Genomic DNA, 16,099 nt, shown 5'->3' with positions numbered 1-16,099 from the left:
CACATGCATACAGAGGGAAGCAAGGCTGCCTTCCCTTTGCCTACCCTGGCTGTCTTTGGCTGTTGCTACAGTGGAGGAAAAACCTGGAATATTTCCAGCCCCTGGGGAGAGTGGCGAGAGAGTAAGGCCAGGGCTTGGGAGCCTTTGCCAACATCCACCAAGCATGCTGCTACCTGCCTCCTCCTCCTCCTCCTCCGCCTCATTTGTCTTCACACACTCAGGCACATAAGCCCTGCCTGCTTACCTAAGTTGGGTCAGTGTCCGCAGACGTAAAGGGAGCCAGCAACAGTGGCTGCTCAGCTCCTTCCAGCTTCTCTCTGGCTAGGAAATGGCAGCTTGCCCCAAAGGCCATTCTCTCTCTCAGGCAGTCTCCTATTACCTGCTGGGAGGAGCACGGGAGGGAGCGGACTGCTGCTGACTGCTCCGCCTTCACTTTGCCACAGCTGGCACCAGGGATGCTCAAAGGAGTACACTCCACAGCCTTCCACCCTCTTGTCCGGAAGTGGGAATCTCCCCAGAGACCCTGTGCCATGGCAGGGGCCACTCAAGGGTGATATCAGCAAGAGCAGACGGGTTAAGCATCTGTGAGCAGTGGGGGGGGGGGATGTCCCCTGCTGCTGGGCCCGTGGGCCCTCGGTAAATGCCCACCCATACCGACCCAAATGCTGGCCCTGGGAAAAAGCACCAGGTGTAGCTCATGCCTCGCAGCATTTCAGCAGTTGCTTTACGGTAGCTTTACCACCGTCAGCGACACCACAAAACACCAGAGACAGCGTTGCGTTTCAGTCAGTTCAACTACAACCTTCTGCTCTTGGGAGGGGCGGGGGTTGGTTTTTGGGGGCTTTTTTAAAAAAGAAAATATTCTAAGCTCTGCCTGCCTCTTGTAAACCTGGCGGAGGGGTTTCCCAAATATTTTATAATTAAACACAGAACTGTCTGTTTTGCTGATCTTACATCATATACACACACACGGTATAATGCTCCATGTTTCTACTGCTTTTTCGTTCACCGCAGTGGGTAAGAAAATAATATGCAGTTGGGGGAAATCTGTTCAAAGTTTAGGGCTGGGTAGCAAAGGTCTACACGACAGCTGTGCCAATATTACACATTCCTAGGATTTCTCAGGCCCTGATAACGTATCTAGGGGTTCCTAGGAGATCCTGGATCCCTGCCTGCCCCCCCCCCAGCTCTGCTTCAGTTCCCCTCGATGCAGCTCAGTCATCTAAAAGTGATCATAGGGCTTCTTATGCCATTGGGCCAGTCAAGTGCAACTTAAAAAAAAAACTACCCCAGGAGCCAAACTGTCTGCCTGAGCACTCCAGCAGATTACAGGGATATGGAAGTAAAATCCAGGCCAACCAGCCAGTGGCAGCTGGGCAGAGCAATGCAGAGCATGGGGCAGAAGGTATTCTAGATCCCTCCCCTTCCCATGTAGGGCCAGGCATGAATCCGGGAGAGGTGAACAAGGCCGTCATCGCTCAGCCTGCCCTTGAGATCGTACAGCTTCCTTATCTCGTTGAACTGATAATCTCCCTTTTATTTCTGTCCTGCTTCCTCCGGAGTCGCCTTCCTTTGTTTAACAGACCACTGCTTTGATAAACACACACTAACTTATCCACCCTCCTCTCTTCAATTACTGCCTCTGTCCCAAGGACGTGTGGACGGGACGCTGCCACCGGGCGACGATTTCATTTGTAAATCCAAACAGTGAGCCCTAACCCCTCTGCAGAATGCCCCTGATCTAAGACAAGCTCTCACACAGTGGCTATGATACAGACCCTGGCTGCTCCGTTGTGGGCAACTCCGGAGCACCATTTCCCATCCTTGGGGAAAGGAACATCTATGGATTTTGCCAGGAAGGACAGCTTTGAGCCCAAGTGAAAGGAAGGCCCGAGGGCCCCACGCTGCTGTTCGGAGGACTGCACAGGAATCTTATCCCAGCAGATTTTAAGTCAATGGGAGGGCAGTTCTGTGGCGCCTCACCATCAAGAAAGCTGGGACTAATTCCATAGGCTTAAATTATGTTAATTATGCACGAGTCAGTTAAATGGTCATCATAATCAAAGAGGAGACCAGGGTCACTTTAAAGACTTAACAACATTTACCCCAGCATAAACTTGCATGAGTCACTGGCTCACTTCAACAGAAACATTTGTTCATGTATGCGTGCATCTGGTCAAGTGAACTCTGGCTCTCAAAAGCTGATGCTGGAATAAATGTTGTTCTTTAAGGTGCCACCATACCCCTGTTTTATGCACAACAACAGACTAACACAGCAACCTGTCTGAAACGGTCATCACAAAAGAGAACAGAGTGGTGGGAAACCGACAGGCGCACAGTTACTAGTAGTCCCGATCTTCTGCACTTACAACTCATTTGTTCAGTTCTCAGGGCCAAACTGCACAGTACAATCCTTAAGGAGTCGCAGCTGTGGAGTAAGTGAACTGTGTCTGGGGAACCTGAACCCAACTTGTTAGAATTCATGTCATGTAGTTTGGCCTTGAGTTATAAAGAGAATCTGATTTTGCAACAAGCTACTCTGTTTGGCGTGCTTTGTTGTGAAATTTATATTTGCACTTTTGCAGAACCGGGGTGGAGAGGGATTCCTTGGGCCAGGGGCAACTGGCTAGAGGAGCAGGCCACCACCCGTGAAGGCCACCTATTCCATCAGCTGAACACTATGCACAAGGCCTGCCCCACAGATTTGCAAATGCGCTCCTGAGACTGGGTTAAAAAGCTGCACTAAAGAAAACAAAAGAAAGCTAAAAGTTCCTGAACTCCCAATTCTGGGCCAAACTTCACCCAGGTTTTTGACCCGAAGAACTAGAGAAGCAAAAAGGTCCAACTGAGGCACAGCGATCCATGTATGTATGACATGCTCAGAGGTGAGTGAGATGCGAATGCTTCCAGTACCTGCACAGAAGCTGGTTTCTCCATCCGGAAGGTGACCTCTTTCTCAACAAGCAAAAGGGCGGCATGGATGCAGTGAGGGACAGCGTCCTGCAAGGTTAGGAGCAGACTTTAATGTTGGCTTTGGCGTCAGGAAAGAGCTTGGTCCTACGTGCAGCTTCACAGGGCTCTCCCGCTGGCCACTGATTTTCACAGCAGATTCTTTCCTCTTCGCTCTGTTGCCCTTCTCACATTTTCACACAATACAAGCCCTCCTTTCTTTGAAAAGGGGACAGGCATGTTTGGAGAGCAGCCAGGTGTCTCAAGGCCAAGCACCTTGCGCGGGAGGCAGGATCCTCCACGCCCAACAACTTAATTCAAGAAGAATGCAGCTCCTGCCACAAGCAGTAATGACTGGGCCAGAGAGAAGAGCCCTGGGGACAAGGGACAGGTTTAATCAAACAAACCCTCAGCACTTTCTACCTTTTAAATCATGAACAGTCTTAATGGCTGCAGCTTTTGCTGGAAGAAACCAGGGAACTGAGAATTTCTTTCCATAAAGATTACAACAGCAGTAAAGGGAAAGGACAAAGTTTAGCAGTCAGTCCTAAGCACAATTATGCCTGTGTAAGTCCACTGAAGTCTATGGGTTTAGAAGGATGTAACTCTGCTTAGGACTGGCCTGCAATTCTTGCCTCTGTAATTTTCTGGCTTGACCACTGCAATGTTCTCTATGTGGGGCTGCCCTTGAAGATAACCTGGAAACTTCTCTTAGTCCAGAATGCAACCGGCATTTGTTGTTTGGAGACAGCTTCCTTGGTTGCCCATTTGCTTCCAGGTTTAATTCAAGATGCAAATTTTAACCCTAAAAGACCCTCTTGGCTTGGGACCCACATACCTGAAGGTGCCAACTTCTCCAGTATGAGCAGTGCTTTTTTTCTTTAAAAAACGTGCTGGTACTCATAATGTTTACTTTCTTGGGGGCCCAAGCCCACAGGCCAAAATAAAGAGGTGCTGGAACTGCAAACTGGCACAAACTGCCAGGAAAAAAGCTCTGCGTATGAGCCCACGTATCACCTTAGGCCACAATGTTAGAGACTGTCAGCAGTCCCATCTATCTGCCAGATGAGAACTGTATTGGTAAGGATACAGGGCCTTTTCGGAGGCAGCTCCAATTTTGTGGAACTAATTCCCTCCCTGAACAGGCCAGGTGGGTCTCTTCAAATCCAAGTTTCCAGAAAGCTGTAAAACCTTTTTCTAAAGTTCTCCACAAATGGCAAAATGATTCTGCAGGTTGTCTATATTTTTTCTGGCATTTAATGGAGTATGTATTGCTTTTTATTGTATTTTGATGCCTTTTAAATACCACGTCAAATGGCTCTGAACTTTGGAAAGGCAGCCTATACATTTTAAACATAAGCTAAAGAGAACTAAAGATGCTGGAAGATCCAGTCACAAATCTCCCACATCTTTTCTGCAGTGCCTTGAGAGGGGCCCAGTTGTGTACCTTCCCTCTGGTATGTTCTGTGGAAAGCAATAAAAGGGACAGGGTGGGTGAGAGTAGCAGAAAGGCAGGCACTGAAGGCCTGCCTTTCTCTGGTCCCCCTCACACTGGCACCACTAAGCCACTCGCACTAATGCGCAGTCTCCCCGGAAACCAGCGCCTGCCCTTGAGCGGACCCTGGCAGCTGGCAGTCCACTCCTTCATGTAGATGCAGGCACAGATGGGAGACCGGCCAGGCCTGGAACTCTGCAAGCCACTGAAAAGAAACTGGCTCCGTTTGGAGAAGCTGAGGTGAGCTAGAATGACTAGGGGGGCAGCCTCAGGGAGAAGGCACGGGCTCCAGTATCTGAACAGCAGTCCAACAGGAAGCCAATGGCAAAAACCTCACCTGCAGTACAGCCAAGGCTTTAAAGAGAGCCGGCACCGGAGAGCATCGCCGTGCATCAACCAGAATGGTTAGGCCCAAACTCTGGCACTCAGGCCTGGAAATCAAAAATAAGACATTGTTCCTCAACACCCAGACACGCTATTCCAGAGAGATCCTCCCGAGGCAAGCCCAAAGCAGTGGCAATTAGCAAATCAACTGGCTGATACTCTTTTCCTAAGCCAGCAATCTCCCTTCTCTGCAGGTTCCTCCCTTTGTCCTGCTTGTCATGCTCACATTATTGGAGCAGTACATCCCAGTTATATCCCCCCCCCAACTAAAAATTGGTGCCTTCTAAGGCTGAACACAATGTCTGAATCGAGCCAAAATCTGCCCTGACTTTCAATGTGTTCTGCCCATCTTGCCAGAGTTCCCGTAATGCCCAGGAAGTGGGAGCGGGTCATACATGCAAGCCTGACGTCAGCAACCAATTATTAAGAGTCTGAAACAAAACAGTAGCTGTGCAAAGCTCACAGGCTTCCACGGTAAAACCAACAGGCGTCTCAACACTGGATGGCCATGGCACCTGACAGTCTAAACTCCCGACACATTTTCTCAGGTATGTTTCTGGGTCAGGTTAACAGAACGGCACCAGGAGTTTGACACTACCCACACATGCATGAGTCCAATTTGGATCGGAACCACAGAGTACCGGAACACAGGAAGAGGCAACACAGGCCTTCCCCCAGGCAACACGTTCCTGACCAGAAATGACCCTCGGGGAAACTCACACATAGCCCATACATGTTAAATTTCCCCAACAGGGAAAACAATTACTCTCTGAAGGGCCATTTCAAGTCAGGAAGATGGTATTGGGGTGGGAGGTGGGGAGCTTAAAGCCCCTCTCCTGGTGCACTGCAGTGCCGATCCAAATCAGAAGCACGTGCTTCTGGGACGCCCATAACTCCCCAAACGTGTCTATTGACCTGACCCGGGGACATACTTGAGAAAAAAAGTAGCGCAATTGAGCCCTGAACGTGGCTTCACAGAAATCAATGTATTGGAGGGAATGGGGGACCAACAGGAAAGGTCTGTGGCGCATGAACTAACAGGAGCTCATTAACACATGCAAGCCCTTTCAGATGCTGAAGCCATCAAATGTGAAATGTGCACACATGATTGCCACCTGCCTAGGCCTTATGAACACATCTCCAGAGATGACGAGATGTCATTCCTCCCTCTAAACCAGCCTCATGGCTGCTTCCTACACATCCCTGGCTCTTATTCCTCTCCCCCACACAAACTGTCCCACAAACCTGAGAATGCTGCGCAAATACAAGAGGAGGCGTGTCAGCTCGTTAGTATTGCAGTGAGGGTTCAGCCAAACCGTATTCCTCATTGTGATTATGATCACAGCACGTCCGGACTTGTCTCTGGTGCCTGAAAAATAGCGATTCGGTTTTCAAGTGGCCAGAAGAACGCGCTCTCCTTGCGCACAGTTTTCCTCTGGGAAATGCTGCCCATGGTCGTAAGCTGGCAGGAGTGCTTGGCACTAAGCAAACGCCTTGTGCGCCTTACCAACAAAGAGCCAACCAGTGGGATTTTGCCTTGCTTCAGCACCTCCTATCTCTGCTACCACCCCATCCCACACTCAAAGCAAAGGCTTTTAATGAACAGAAGAGCAGCCATGCAGGACTGGACCAGCTTGGTGCACCTGATCCAGCACCTCTTTTCCCAGAGCGGCCAACTAGATGCCCCAGTAGAATGCCTAAAAGGTACAGAGGCCAAAGTCTCCCCCTGCTATTCAAAGGGTTACTGCCTCAGACCATGTAGGTTCCATTTAGTCACCGAGGCTAATAGCCACTGATGGACTTACTCTCCCTGAACATGTCTATATCCCTTTTCACACCAACTGAACTACATCCTGGGGCAGAAATCCCACAAGTAAATTCCTTGTTGAGTAAAAAAGTACTGATTTGTCTTGCATCTACAGTCACTGACTTTGTCAATCGCCTGTGAGCTCCAATGTTATGGATGAAGGGAAAATGTCCTCCCTATTCACTTCCTCCACCCTAAGCATAATTTCACAAACCGCTATCATGTCCAACCTCAATCTTATTCTCTTCTAAACTAAAAATGCCCGGACTCCTTAATCCTTTTTCTCATAGGGAATGTGCTCCAACCCTTTGACAATCTGGGCTGTTCCTTTTCTGAACTTTGCCTTGCTCTGTAAAGTCTTCTTCCTGATACAGCAACCCAAACTGTATATTGTACTCCAAATGAAGCCACATCATAGGTCCATACAAAGGCCTATGATTCTGGCCATCTTATTTCCAATCCCTTTCCTAATAATCCCTAGCCTAGAATTTATGCGTGGAGTCAACATTTCCATCAAAACAGCCATGATCTTGTTCTGGGCCACTCAGAGCCAAGCTACAAGTGACGCTTTACACAGGTTGGACACTTGTCAGCTTCCCTCGAGTTTTGATGGGAAATGTAGGCGTCCTGGTTTTACAGCTTGGCTCTCCATTACAGCTACAAGACCAGGATGCCTACATTTCCCATCAAAACTTGAGGGAAGCGGACAAGTGTCCAACCTGTGTCAGGCGTCACTTGTAGCTTGTCAGTGCCTATTCAGACCTCCTTTGGTGTCTTACAGAGTTCCAAGTCAGAAGAGTGTCTGCAGTCTCTTCCTCAGAAATAAGCGCAACAAATGAGATCGGATGAGTGGGCTAATGAAAAAAACATTTGCTTGAGGGGAGAGTCACGTTACAGTTTTCTCCTCCTACAACCTGGGCTGTGCATGCTTCATGGGTCTGTAGGGTTCCCAAACAAATATGGTATCTAGTACCCGGTAAACCATCCCCGGAAGATCATTTAAAAAACCAGGCAACCAGCCATCAACGCTACAGCCTGAAACATGAAAACTTAAGTGCAGTCTGTTGAAATCCTAGAAGCGGCAATTCCTTGCTCCTTCCCACTGCTAGTAATTCCCAGCTCTTTCCCCCTAGGGGTGCGAGTGCAACCATCAGAGGAGATGCATGAGCAGGGGATCAGCAGCAGAGGGCCCCACCAGAAGTCACGGGCCCTGGCAGCTACCTCACCTTGCTGGGAGCTGATGCCAGCTCTGCTCTGTTTACAACTGCACTGTGGGTGGCTTTTTTCTTATATTAAAAAAAACACACACATTTAGCTGCTCCTTCTACCGCAACGTTGCCTACTTTGTGAGTCCTGCTCAACCCTGCTACTCTGAACCTGAGTCTTTCTGCAAAGACAGCATGCTCTCCTCCTAACAAACAACAGAAATGGGATGTTTGTGAATATTCCATGAATGAATGAATGAATGCCCCAAATACAAAAACCCTGAAAAGCCAGAAGTAGAAAATGTTAACTGAAGCATACAAGAACCAGTGCATTTTGTAGCACGATTCTGGACTTTGGGGGCTTCCTTTGAGTAGCTGTTGGGTTTGGGGGGCATGCACACACATACGGCAGAGCTGACGTTTTTCAGCATTGCAGCCAGTCCTGTGAATGTTCCAACACACAGTGGTGTAGTTTCTAGAGTGCAGGACTAGGATGTGGAAGGCCCACATTCGAATTCCCTCTCTGCCATGGAAGTCCAACCACAGGCCAGACCCTTTCTCTTAGTTTAACCTACCTGGCAGGATAGCTGAGAGGATAAAGCAGAGGAGAACGATGTAAGCCGCTTTGGGTCTCCATTAGGGAGAAAGGCGGCATATAAATGAATGCAATATAAATAAAACAAATCTCTTGATCATCACATCCTCAAATGTGGTCCACAAGGAGTGCCATGGGCCATCTCAGGACAAGTCTGGGGGGGGGGGGCAGAGCTCGCAGCACCTGACTGCCTCCATCCAAGGTGGCCTTGCCCTGTCACCGTCATGGCACAGACACCGTGGGTATCAGCTCTACTCATTCTGTACTGCGTCTACTGAGCCTCCTGGTACTCCATGATGGAAACTGCCTGCAAGAAATGAACAAACCAGGGCAGGAGCCCCTACCCCACAGCCTTCCCTCCTGCCGAGGGCCAACGTTTTCAGTACTAAAAGCCAAAAGGGAAGTACAGAGTACAGGAAGTACATACCATGGCAAACCCTCAACAAACTGTCTGTCTGTCCAGTGCATCTTTTATTCTGCCCTTCCTCCAAGAAGTTCTGGGAGGTATACATGTTCCTCCCTTCCTCATTTTATCCTCGCAACACCCCTGTGAGGTAAGTTAGGTTAAGATAGGTTGACTGGGCCATGGCAATCCAGGCAGCTTCGCAGCTGATCAGGGATTTGAACTCAGGTCTCCTGGATCCCAGCCCAACAATCTAAGCACTATACCACACGACTTTCCACATAAAAATATGGGATCACCACCAAACCTGTCCCGTTTCTCTCACAAAGAAGCATGCATGCGTGCACAAACAGCCCAAAATGGATGAAGGAACCCTTTTAGCAGTGCTCCTGACCAGGTAGGCAGGCGACTCCACTCTGCAGCACTTCCAGATTAACATCCTTCATGGCCATGGGGACCGTTTGCAGATTCCCACCAGGAGGAAGGGACGGGGGGTTCTGGTGCTTGGCGTGCACGGCACTTTCTTCCCAGGTGCAGCGGGGATTTATGGGCACCAGGCCAGGCTTTCCGGCTTCTCCACTGACTTTTTCTGCCCATTTGAATGAGGCTTCTGCCAAAGAAAAAGAAACCAATCAATCAATCAATCACCTTTAAGAAAAAGAAACATGGACACGGCGTAAAAGTGAGCGCTGGCCCGCCTCTCCCTTAGGAGCCACTTAATGTTGCATGTAACAACAACAACAAAATCATTACAGTCTCCTCCGCACTTCTCTAATTGCCCAACCAAAGAGGTCATGTTTCACATCTCTTCCATCTCTTCCCGAAATTATAATTAGCCTGTTAGAACTGTATTACAATGTTGTATACTGCCCTGAGCCCGGTTAAGGGCGAAGGCGGTTTAGAAACCCAATTAAATTAATAATAAATAAATACACACAGGCTCAGGCCTTCAGGGGCCTCCGGGAGAATGGGAATTTCACAGTCCAGAAGCAATCACTGAGAACTCGTATAATTCTGTGACCAAATCCAGCCAGGAGGCTGCAGGTTCTGGGCAGACCTCAAGGGCGGGGTGTGGGACAGTAGCTCGGCCTCTAGGGTGCGCAGTCGCCAAGACTTGTTTGCAGCCCGCTCACAAGACGCAACGTCTGGAAGTCGCATCTGGCCATGATTCCCACATGGGCATACAGGAACACCCTCAGGCCGTAAGCCAGAAAGGAGAGGGGAAGTGAGACATTAACCGGCCCTCCCACGTCACAGCCTTTCCACCACATTTTTATCTTGCAGACATTTTCTTCTGCTGAGGCATTCAGGTGTTATTATTATTCTCCCTTCTTCCCCTTCATCTTCACAAAAATCTTATGAGACACACTGGGCCATGGGGAATGTTCCTGGCCCAAGGTCACTCAGTTGGCCTGGTCTGCCGTTCTAATAATGGCATCACACAAACACGCAAACACATACCCTAAACCAACAACCCAAGCCAGATGCAGACCCACCACCCTAGATTCCATGACAAAATTACAAATTTGGACTCAGTTCTGTCCCTCAGGGCTTCACTGTCTGCCCCACATTTAACACACACACACACACACACCCCATCTCTAGCCTTCTTCTGCATGTGTGCATCTGCAGAAATATTCTTGCCCCTCAGGAAAGGAGTGCCAAGCCACGATCCAAAACACTTGCTGTTCCAGCTCTGATTCAGGGCGGAATGTATCTGGTGCTAAATGGGGATTGGGAGGTTCAAGGAATTGCTCCAGGGTCTCTTTGCATGGCTGTCCTGGCTTGTCTTCTTAACCTGATTGGCAGCCGCCCATCTGTTTGCCATGTGATCATTAGATCAACACAGCCCAGGGAGGGGGGGGGCAGCTATCTGGGACTCGGGCAGGACACCTTTAAAAATCATTTTGCATTTGCTGGGAGCTTCGCAGCCACATTTTGCACCCTCTAATGTAGAAGGCTTATGAGTTTACAGCTGCATTTTGGTCAGGTGGTTTGTAAATTTTGGCAAGCAAACATGAATTGATAAATACTCATCAAATGGGTTACAGAAAAGTTTCTCTGGCAAGGGGGAAAATAAAACTTGCCCTCTCTTGTTCATGGGGCCATCCCTACAAAAACCACACAGATTTTTCTTTTCTTTCTAACGCACTGGGGCAGGACGCATTGATTTAAATCAAGGCAATAAAGCCACAGAAAAGACAGAGGAAGGTCTTTGATCTAAACTGCATCTCTCTTTTGTACTTTTTCTATTTCCCAAACAAAATGCATGCAAATAGGATGTTATAATGATTATAACAGGTTGGTTTGCAACGAAACAGAACCCATTTACTATCAAGCCACTGAAAAGACCAGTGGAGGCTACCATCAGTGGCCCTAAGCCAGTGGAATATGGCCTGCTGCAAAACATTCTTTAAACAGAAATCCAGCTTTAGTGTATTTGACAGAGGGCCAGAGTTTTACAGTTCAACTATAGGCAGAGTCATACCCTTCTAAACCCATTGTAGAAAATGGGCTTAGAAGCGTGTAACTCTGCTCAGGAAGGCACTGTTGAGAGTTTATAACTGCAGGAGAGTTTACAGTATAGTAAAGAGTCCAGTAGCACCTTTAAGACTAACCAACTTTATTGAAGCAGACATTCGTCAGGTGCAACTTTATTGCATCTGATGAAGAGACCTGTGGTTCTCGAAAGCTCATGCTACAGTAAAGTTGGTTAGTCTTAAAGGTGCTACTGGACTCTTGACTATTTTGCAACTACAGACTAACACGGCTCACTCCTCAGGAGTTACAGTGTTTGTATTTAAAATCACATTTGTTTGTGCTGTCATACACAATTCAGATTTAATTAGCAAAAAGACAGTTTTTTCAAAAAAAAGAAATGTACCTTAATTAATCTTTTTTAATGTAAAGAAGAGCTGCATCATCCACTGCTTCGTATAAAGGCCCAGTGAGGCTTAGGGCCACTGACGGTAGCCTCCCCCCTCACCGTGCTGTCAAGTGGAGAGGTGCCCCCAGAGATCCATCCATCCATCCACCAAAAAGGAGTTATTTCCTAGCCTCACAGCCTCCTAAGCCTCTTTACGAAGGCGTGAGATTTCAGGGGCGGCAAGCAACAGGGAGGTTTCCGGCTTTCTACATTTTCCTGATCATATGCCCTTGGGGGAGAACTAAAAGCCATGAAACCAGGCAATGGCCCGTTACAGGAAGAGAGGAAAGGATCGCTGCAATTTCTAGGTAACAAATGTGGTATCAAATTGCCTGGAGTCCCCTGGAACACTCCCCACCTCCCACCCCAGGCCTTGAAAGTAGCTGCGGGAGAACAAAGCTATTTTTAAAAAGGATTTTTAATATGATAAATAGGTCTTTTTAAAATAATCTATTTTTATTTTAAGCTGAAATCTGAATAGGACCATACATCTTTCACCAACAACTGGCCACTTAGAGCCAAGCTACAAGTGACGCCTGACACAGGTTGGACGCTTGTCAGCTTCCCTCAAGTTTTGATGGGAAATGTAGCCGTCCTTGTCTTGCAACTGTAATGGAGAGCCAAGCTGCAAGACCAGGATGCCTACATTTCCCATCAAAACTTGAGGGAAGCTGACAAGTGTCCAACCTGTGTCAGGCGTCACTTGTAGCTTGGCTCTCACAAAGTCTGCCAAGGGATCCTCCTCTGTGGACAGCCCTCTCTTCCATGTGACTGTGGCTCAGCCCCATCTCTAGCCACAGGGCAAGGGACTGGCTCCCTCCCAGCAGCTGCTTCTGACCAAGGGATTCTCACTCCTTTCTTCTTGTCCTCCAACATGTGGAAGGTTAGGCTGAAGAAAGGAGCCCCTTGGTAACTGGTGTGGGGGGGGGGCACACAACATCCAGGGCTGTGATGTCCCCTCATTCTTGGAGCACATGAAGCTTCTCGGCTGCTTCAGGTTCCCAGGAAGGAGTGACAAGCCATAGGCTTGACTACTATGTGCTCCTGTGCGCTATATGGTTTATGGGGTATGATCCTACTAGGTCGTTCTATGTTGTTTAGAATTACCTATGCTCTGTTTCAGCATTTCTTCAACACTGTATGAAGAAATCTTTTAAATCTCTGCAAAATTGCATTTATAGACCCTATTACATTGTTTATTGAAATGGCCTAGAAATTGACTGTACTAACTTGGTGTAATCCGCCTTGAGTCTCAGTGAGAAAAGCAGACTATAAATAATAAGTAAATGTGCTTTTGATATAGTTTTGAAGCTTACAGCGACTCTTGTAGGTATCACCTGCTTTTACTGCATTTCTGTATTGTTTAGAGTATACCTTGCCTTCGTTTGTTGTTTGCATTGTTCTCTTATTCTCTAATCTTAGTCCTACTGCATCCTTTATTGGGGGTCTTATGCTGTCTGAACTGCGATGATTTAAACCTCGTAATCCCCTCTGAGCCTCAGTGAGAATGGTGGACTATAAATCCTCTTGCACCAGAGGAAGGCTCTTTACACTGGAGGAAGACAACACTGCAAGTCAAACAGATCTGCAGGCGCCCAACCACAAGTCCCCGGAAACTGACACAGTGGTTGGCGAACTAGATGTGGAGTGGAGCCAAACTGGCAGCACTGCCACGCTGCCCCTGGCTGGAGTGGAATGACGCCTGGTTTGCACCCAGGCACGTGTCCCAAGGAGATCAGCAGCCTGTAATGTCTCATTTCCCCAAACAGCACTTTGCACAGGTCCTGCACCTGGCAGCTACTGCAGCATATCCCAGAACTCAGCACAAAGACATTAACCAGCAGAGAGAACTCGGCAGGTTAATCCTAAACAGAGTTACACCCTTCTAAGCCCCACTGATTTTGACTGACTTAGAAAGGTGTCACTCTGCCTAGGGCTGAGCCATGGGTCACCCACTTCTCCAGAGAGCCAGAACTGACATCTGCTCAGACAGAGATGCTCTGCTCTACCCTACTTGAAGCACCATCCAGATCTTTACCGGACCCTTCTGTCTGCTGGCTGGTTGCTACATGAGACGGCAACTGCCTCTGCATTAAAGGTCATGCGGAAAACCAGAGTGGATCCTACCCCTATCCTACCACTGAGCAAAGTTTGGAGCCTTCCTCTAGCCTCAGGGACCTTCCACCAGCTTCAGCGGCCCTTCTGTTGGAGGCAGAGCCTCTTTAGCTGAAGGAGAGCTACTGGGAGGATGGCCGGATCCACTCCATAGTGAGTAACAACTAAGTGGGATGAAAGGAAAGCAGCAAATCTTCTGCCCTGACTCCAGCACTCCGTTTCAGCAACGAAAAGTCTCCCTCTTTTTTAAAGCACACCTGCTGTCGCAGCAGGGGAAAAAATAATTAACGTGGTCATTCTTCTGCATCCAACAGAAGATGCCAAAACCAACAATACCCTATGGGATGGCTTCTCTATCCTCTTCTCCTTCGATTCCCACCCTCAACTAATTTTTCCCAGTTACAGAGTTTATTCCTTAGGAGTAGTCTAACTGGAATGACGTCTGCCTGCCCACATAATGGTTTTCGGGTTCAGATTGGCACCAGGCTTGGCTTGGCTTACACCCACACTGCTAACGCCAAGAGCTGCTGCTCTCCCACTACTTTGATGCCCACAGAACGGGTGATCGTTTGAACTAGGGGAGGAGGAAATCAGGGATCTGTTGCGCATGCAGTTGGACTTGAGGCTTGTCACAAGAACCTGGTTACCCATGGGGTCCAGCCTTGTTCACAAGTTATAGTGAACACATGCGCAGTCTGTGTACAGTGCACACCTGAGTTTTCTTTATACATACGTTGAGTAATTCTCCTGGGATTTAAGTCTTACTTTTATCCAGGTGCTAGTCCCTGGTTTCATCTGTAAAGGGAGCATGCGTTGGCTCTTTCTTATGCACAAACACGCAGGGTGAAAATGTGCTCACTGTAGCACATGGCCATAGATCCAGAGGAGTTAGCCGTGTTAGTCTGTAGTAGCAAAATCAAAGAGTCCAGTAGCACCTTTAAGACTAACCAATTTTATTGTAGCATAAGCTTATGCTACAATAAAAGCTTATGCTACAATAAAATTGGTTAGTCTTAAAGGTGCTACTGGACTCTTTTTGCTGTAGCACATGAACAGGGTTTCAGCCATACGGTTTACATAGAAGAGTAGTCCTCAAAAGCACCTGTGACCACCTTCACGATTCAAGGGATCCAGAACACAACTGTACACATGAGCTCTTTCTCACTGGCTCCCAGACTCGTTTATGGTTAGGGAATCACATCACATGACAAACAGATTACTCACAAAAGGCAGAAATTACAAGTGTGTCCGCTTTTCCCACGATAGCTGTAATTATCACAGGCTAAATTGATGGCAGGATATCCTACAGATCGCATGTAGTCTAGATACCCTGTTCATAATACTAAAAAACGAGTTATACTATTCTCCACAAAAATCAAAACCCTCCAACCAGAAGAAACAAGTGGATGCTAACCTTTATGCAAGGAAACAAATCTAAAGTCTAGGGTCAGCACCACCGGGATCTTGGAAAGGAGGAGTATGATGGAGCAACTGACTGCACTGGGCGCATTATCGGCATGAAGTCAGGGTGTGCACAGGAGCTGCAGAAAGCGGTTCAAGGTGATGCCAGTCATCTGCAGGAGGTGGGCAGGCGGATGGAGTGGTACAGAAAGGGGTGAGGAAGCAGGCAGGGGACAGAGTGAGTTTGTAGGTGCTGGGCACCAAAATGAAGTGCAGCGAAGAGGGAAGAATCCTTATGTATAACTGCAGAACGTGAACCCCACCTGTCAAATCCCGAATCTCAAGACTCGCTTGCCCTCCAGAGCAGGGGGCAGAGAACCACATAGCCCTGGATTTCTAAGATGTGTTATCTGATGGTATGACTTCCTTTCAAAAATGTACACCATAGTTAAAAAAATAATGGATTTGGAGGGGATTTTTCATTTGTGTATGTGTGATTTTTATGTCTTTAGAAACTGTCTCAAACACAAATTTGGAGAGGCGATACAGAAATATTTAAATGAATAAACAGCACAAAGGCAGGCAGGGGTAGAAGCTTGACGCTCCATCTCTTTCTAAGCTCCTGTTAAGGCATAAAAAAGCACAGCTTGCTCCATATGTAGCCATCAACCTATGGACGATTCTCCGGCCAGTGATAAACACGCGTACACATGAAACTGCCTTTCACTGAATCAGACCATCAGTCCATCAAAGTCAGTATTGTCTACTCAGACTGGCAGCTGCTCTTCACGGTCTTCTGCATCATGCACTGCCGGATCT

At 47.9% G+C, this 16,099-nt stretch overlaps 1 protein-coding gene across 1 annotated transcript in view; it reads right to left on the bottom strand.

The window, feature by feature from the left end:
- The window catches only part of PLEKHG4 (pleckstrin homology and RhoGEF domain containing G4), a 97,552-nt gene that overhangs the window by 36,373 nt on the left and 45,080 nt on the right, over nt 1–16,099 (bottom strand). Inside the window, exons 4-7 of the mRNA XM_055000447.1 lie at nt 9,233–9,448; nt 6,074–6,197; nt 4,782–4,875; nt 2,914–3,000 (exon numbers count right to left, since the gene is read on the bottom strand). Coding sequence (XP_054856422.1) covers nt 2,914–3,000; nt 4,782–4,875; nt 6,074–6,197; nt 9,233–9,448 — 521 coding nt within the window. The remainder of the gene's footprint in view (nt 1–2,913; nt 3,001–4,781; nt 4,876–6,073; nt 6,198–9,232; nt 9,449–16,099) is intronic.

The sequence above is a fragment of the Eublepharis macularius genome, chromosome 16 (assembly GCF_028583425.1).
Source record: "Eublepharis macularius isolate TG4126 chromosome 16, MPM_Emac_v1.0, whole genome shotgun sequence".
In the NCBI taxonomy this organism is placed as follows: Eukaryota; Metazoa; Chordata; class Lepidosauria; order Squamata; family Eublepharidae; genus Eublepharis; species Eublepharis macularius.
Note: the sequence above shows the minus strand (reverse complement) of the source record. Positions and strands in the feature narration are given on the sequence as shown.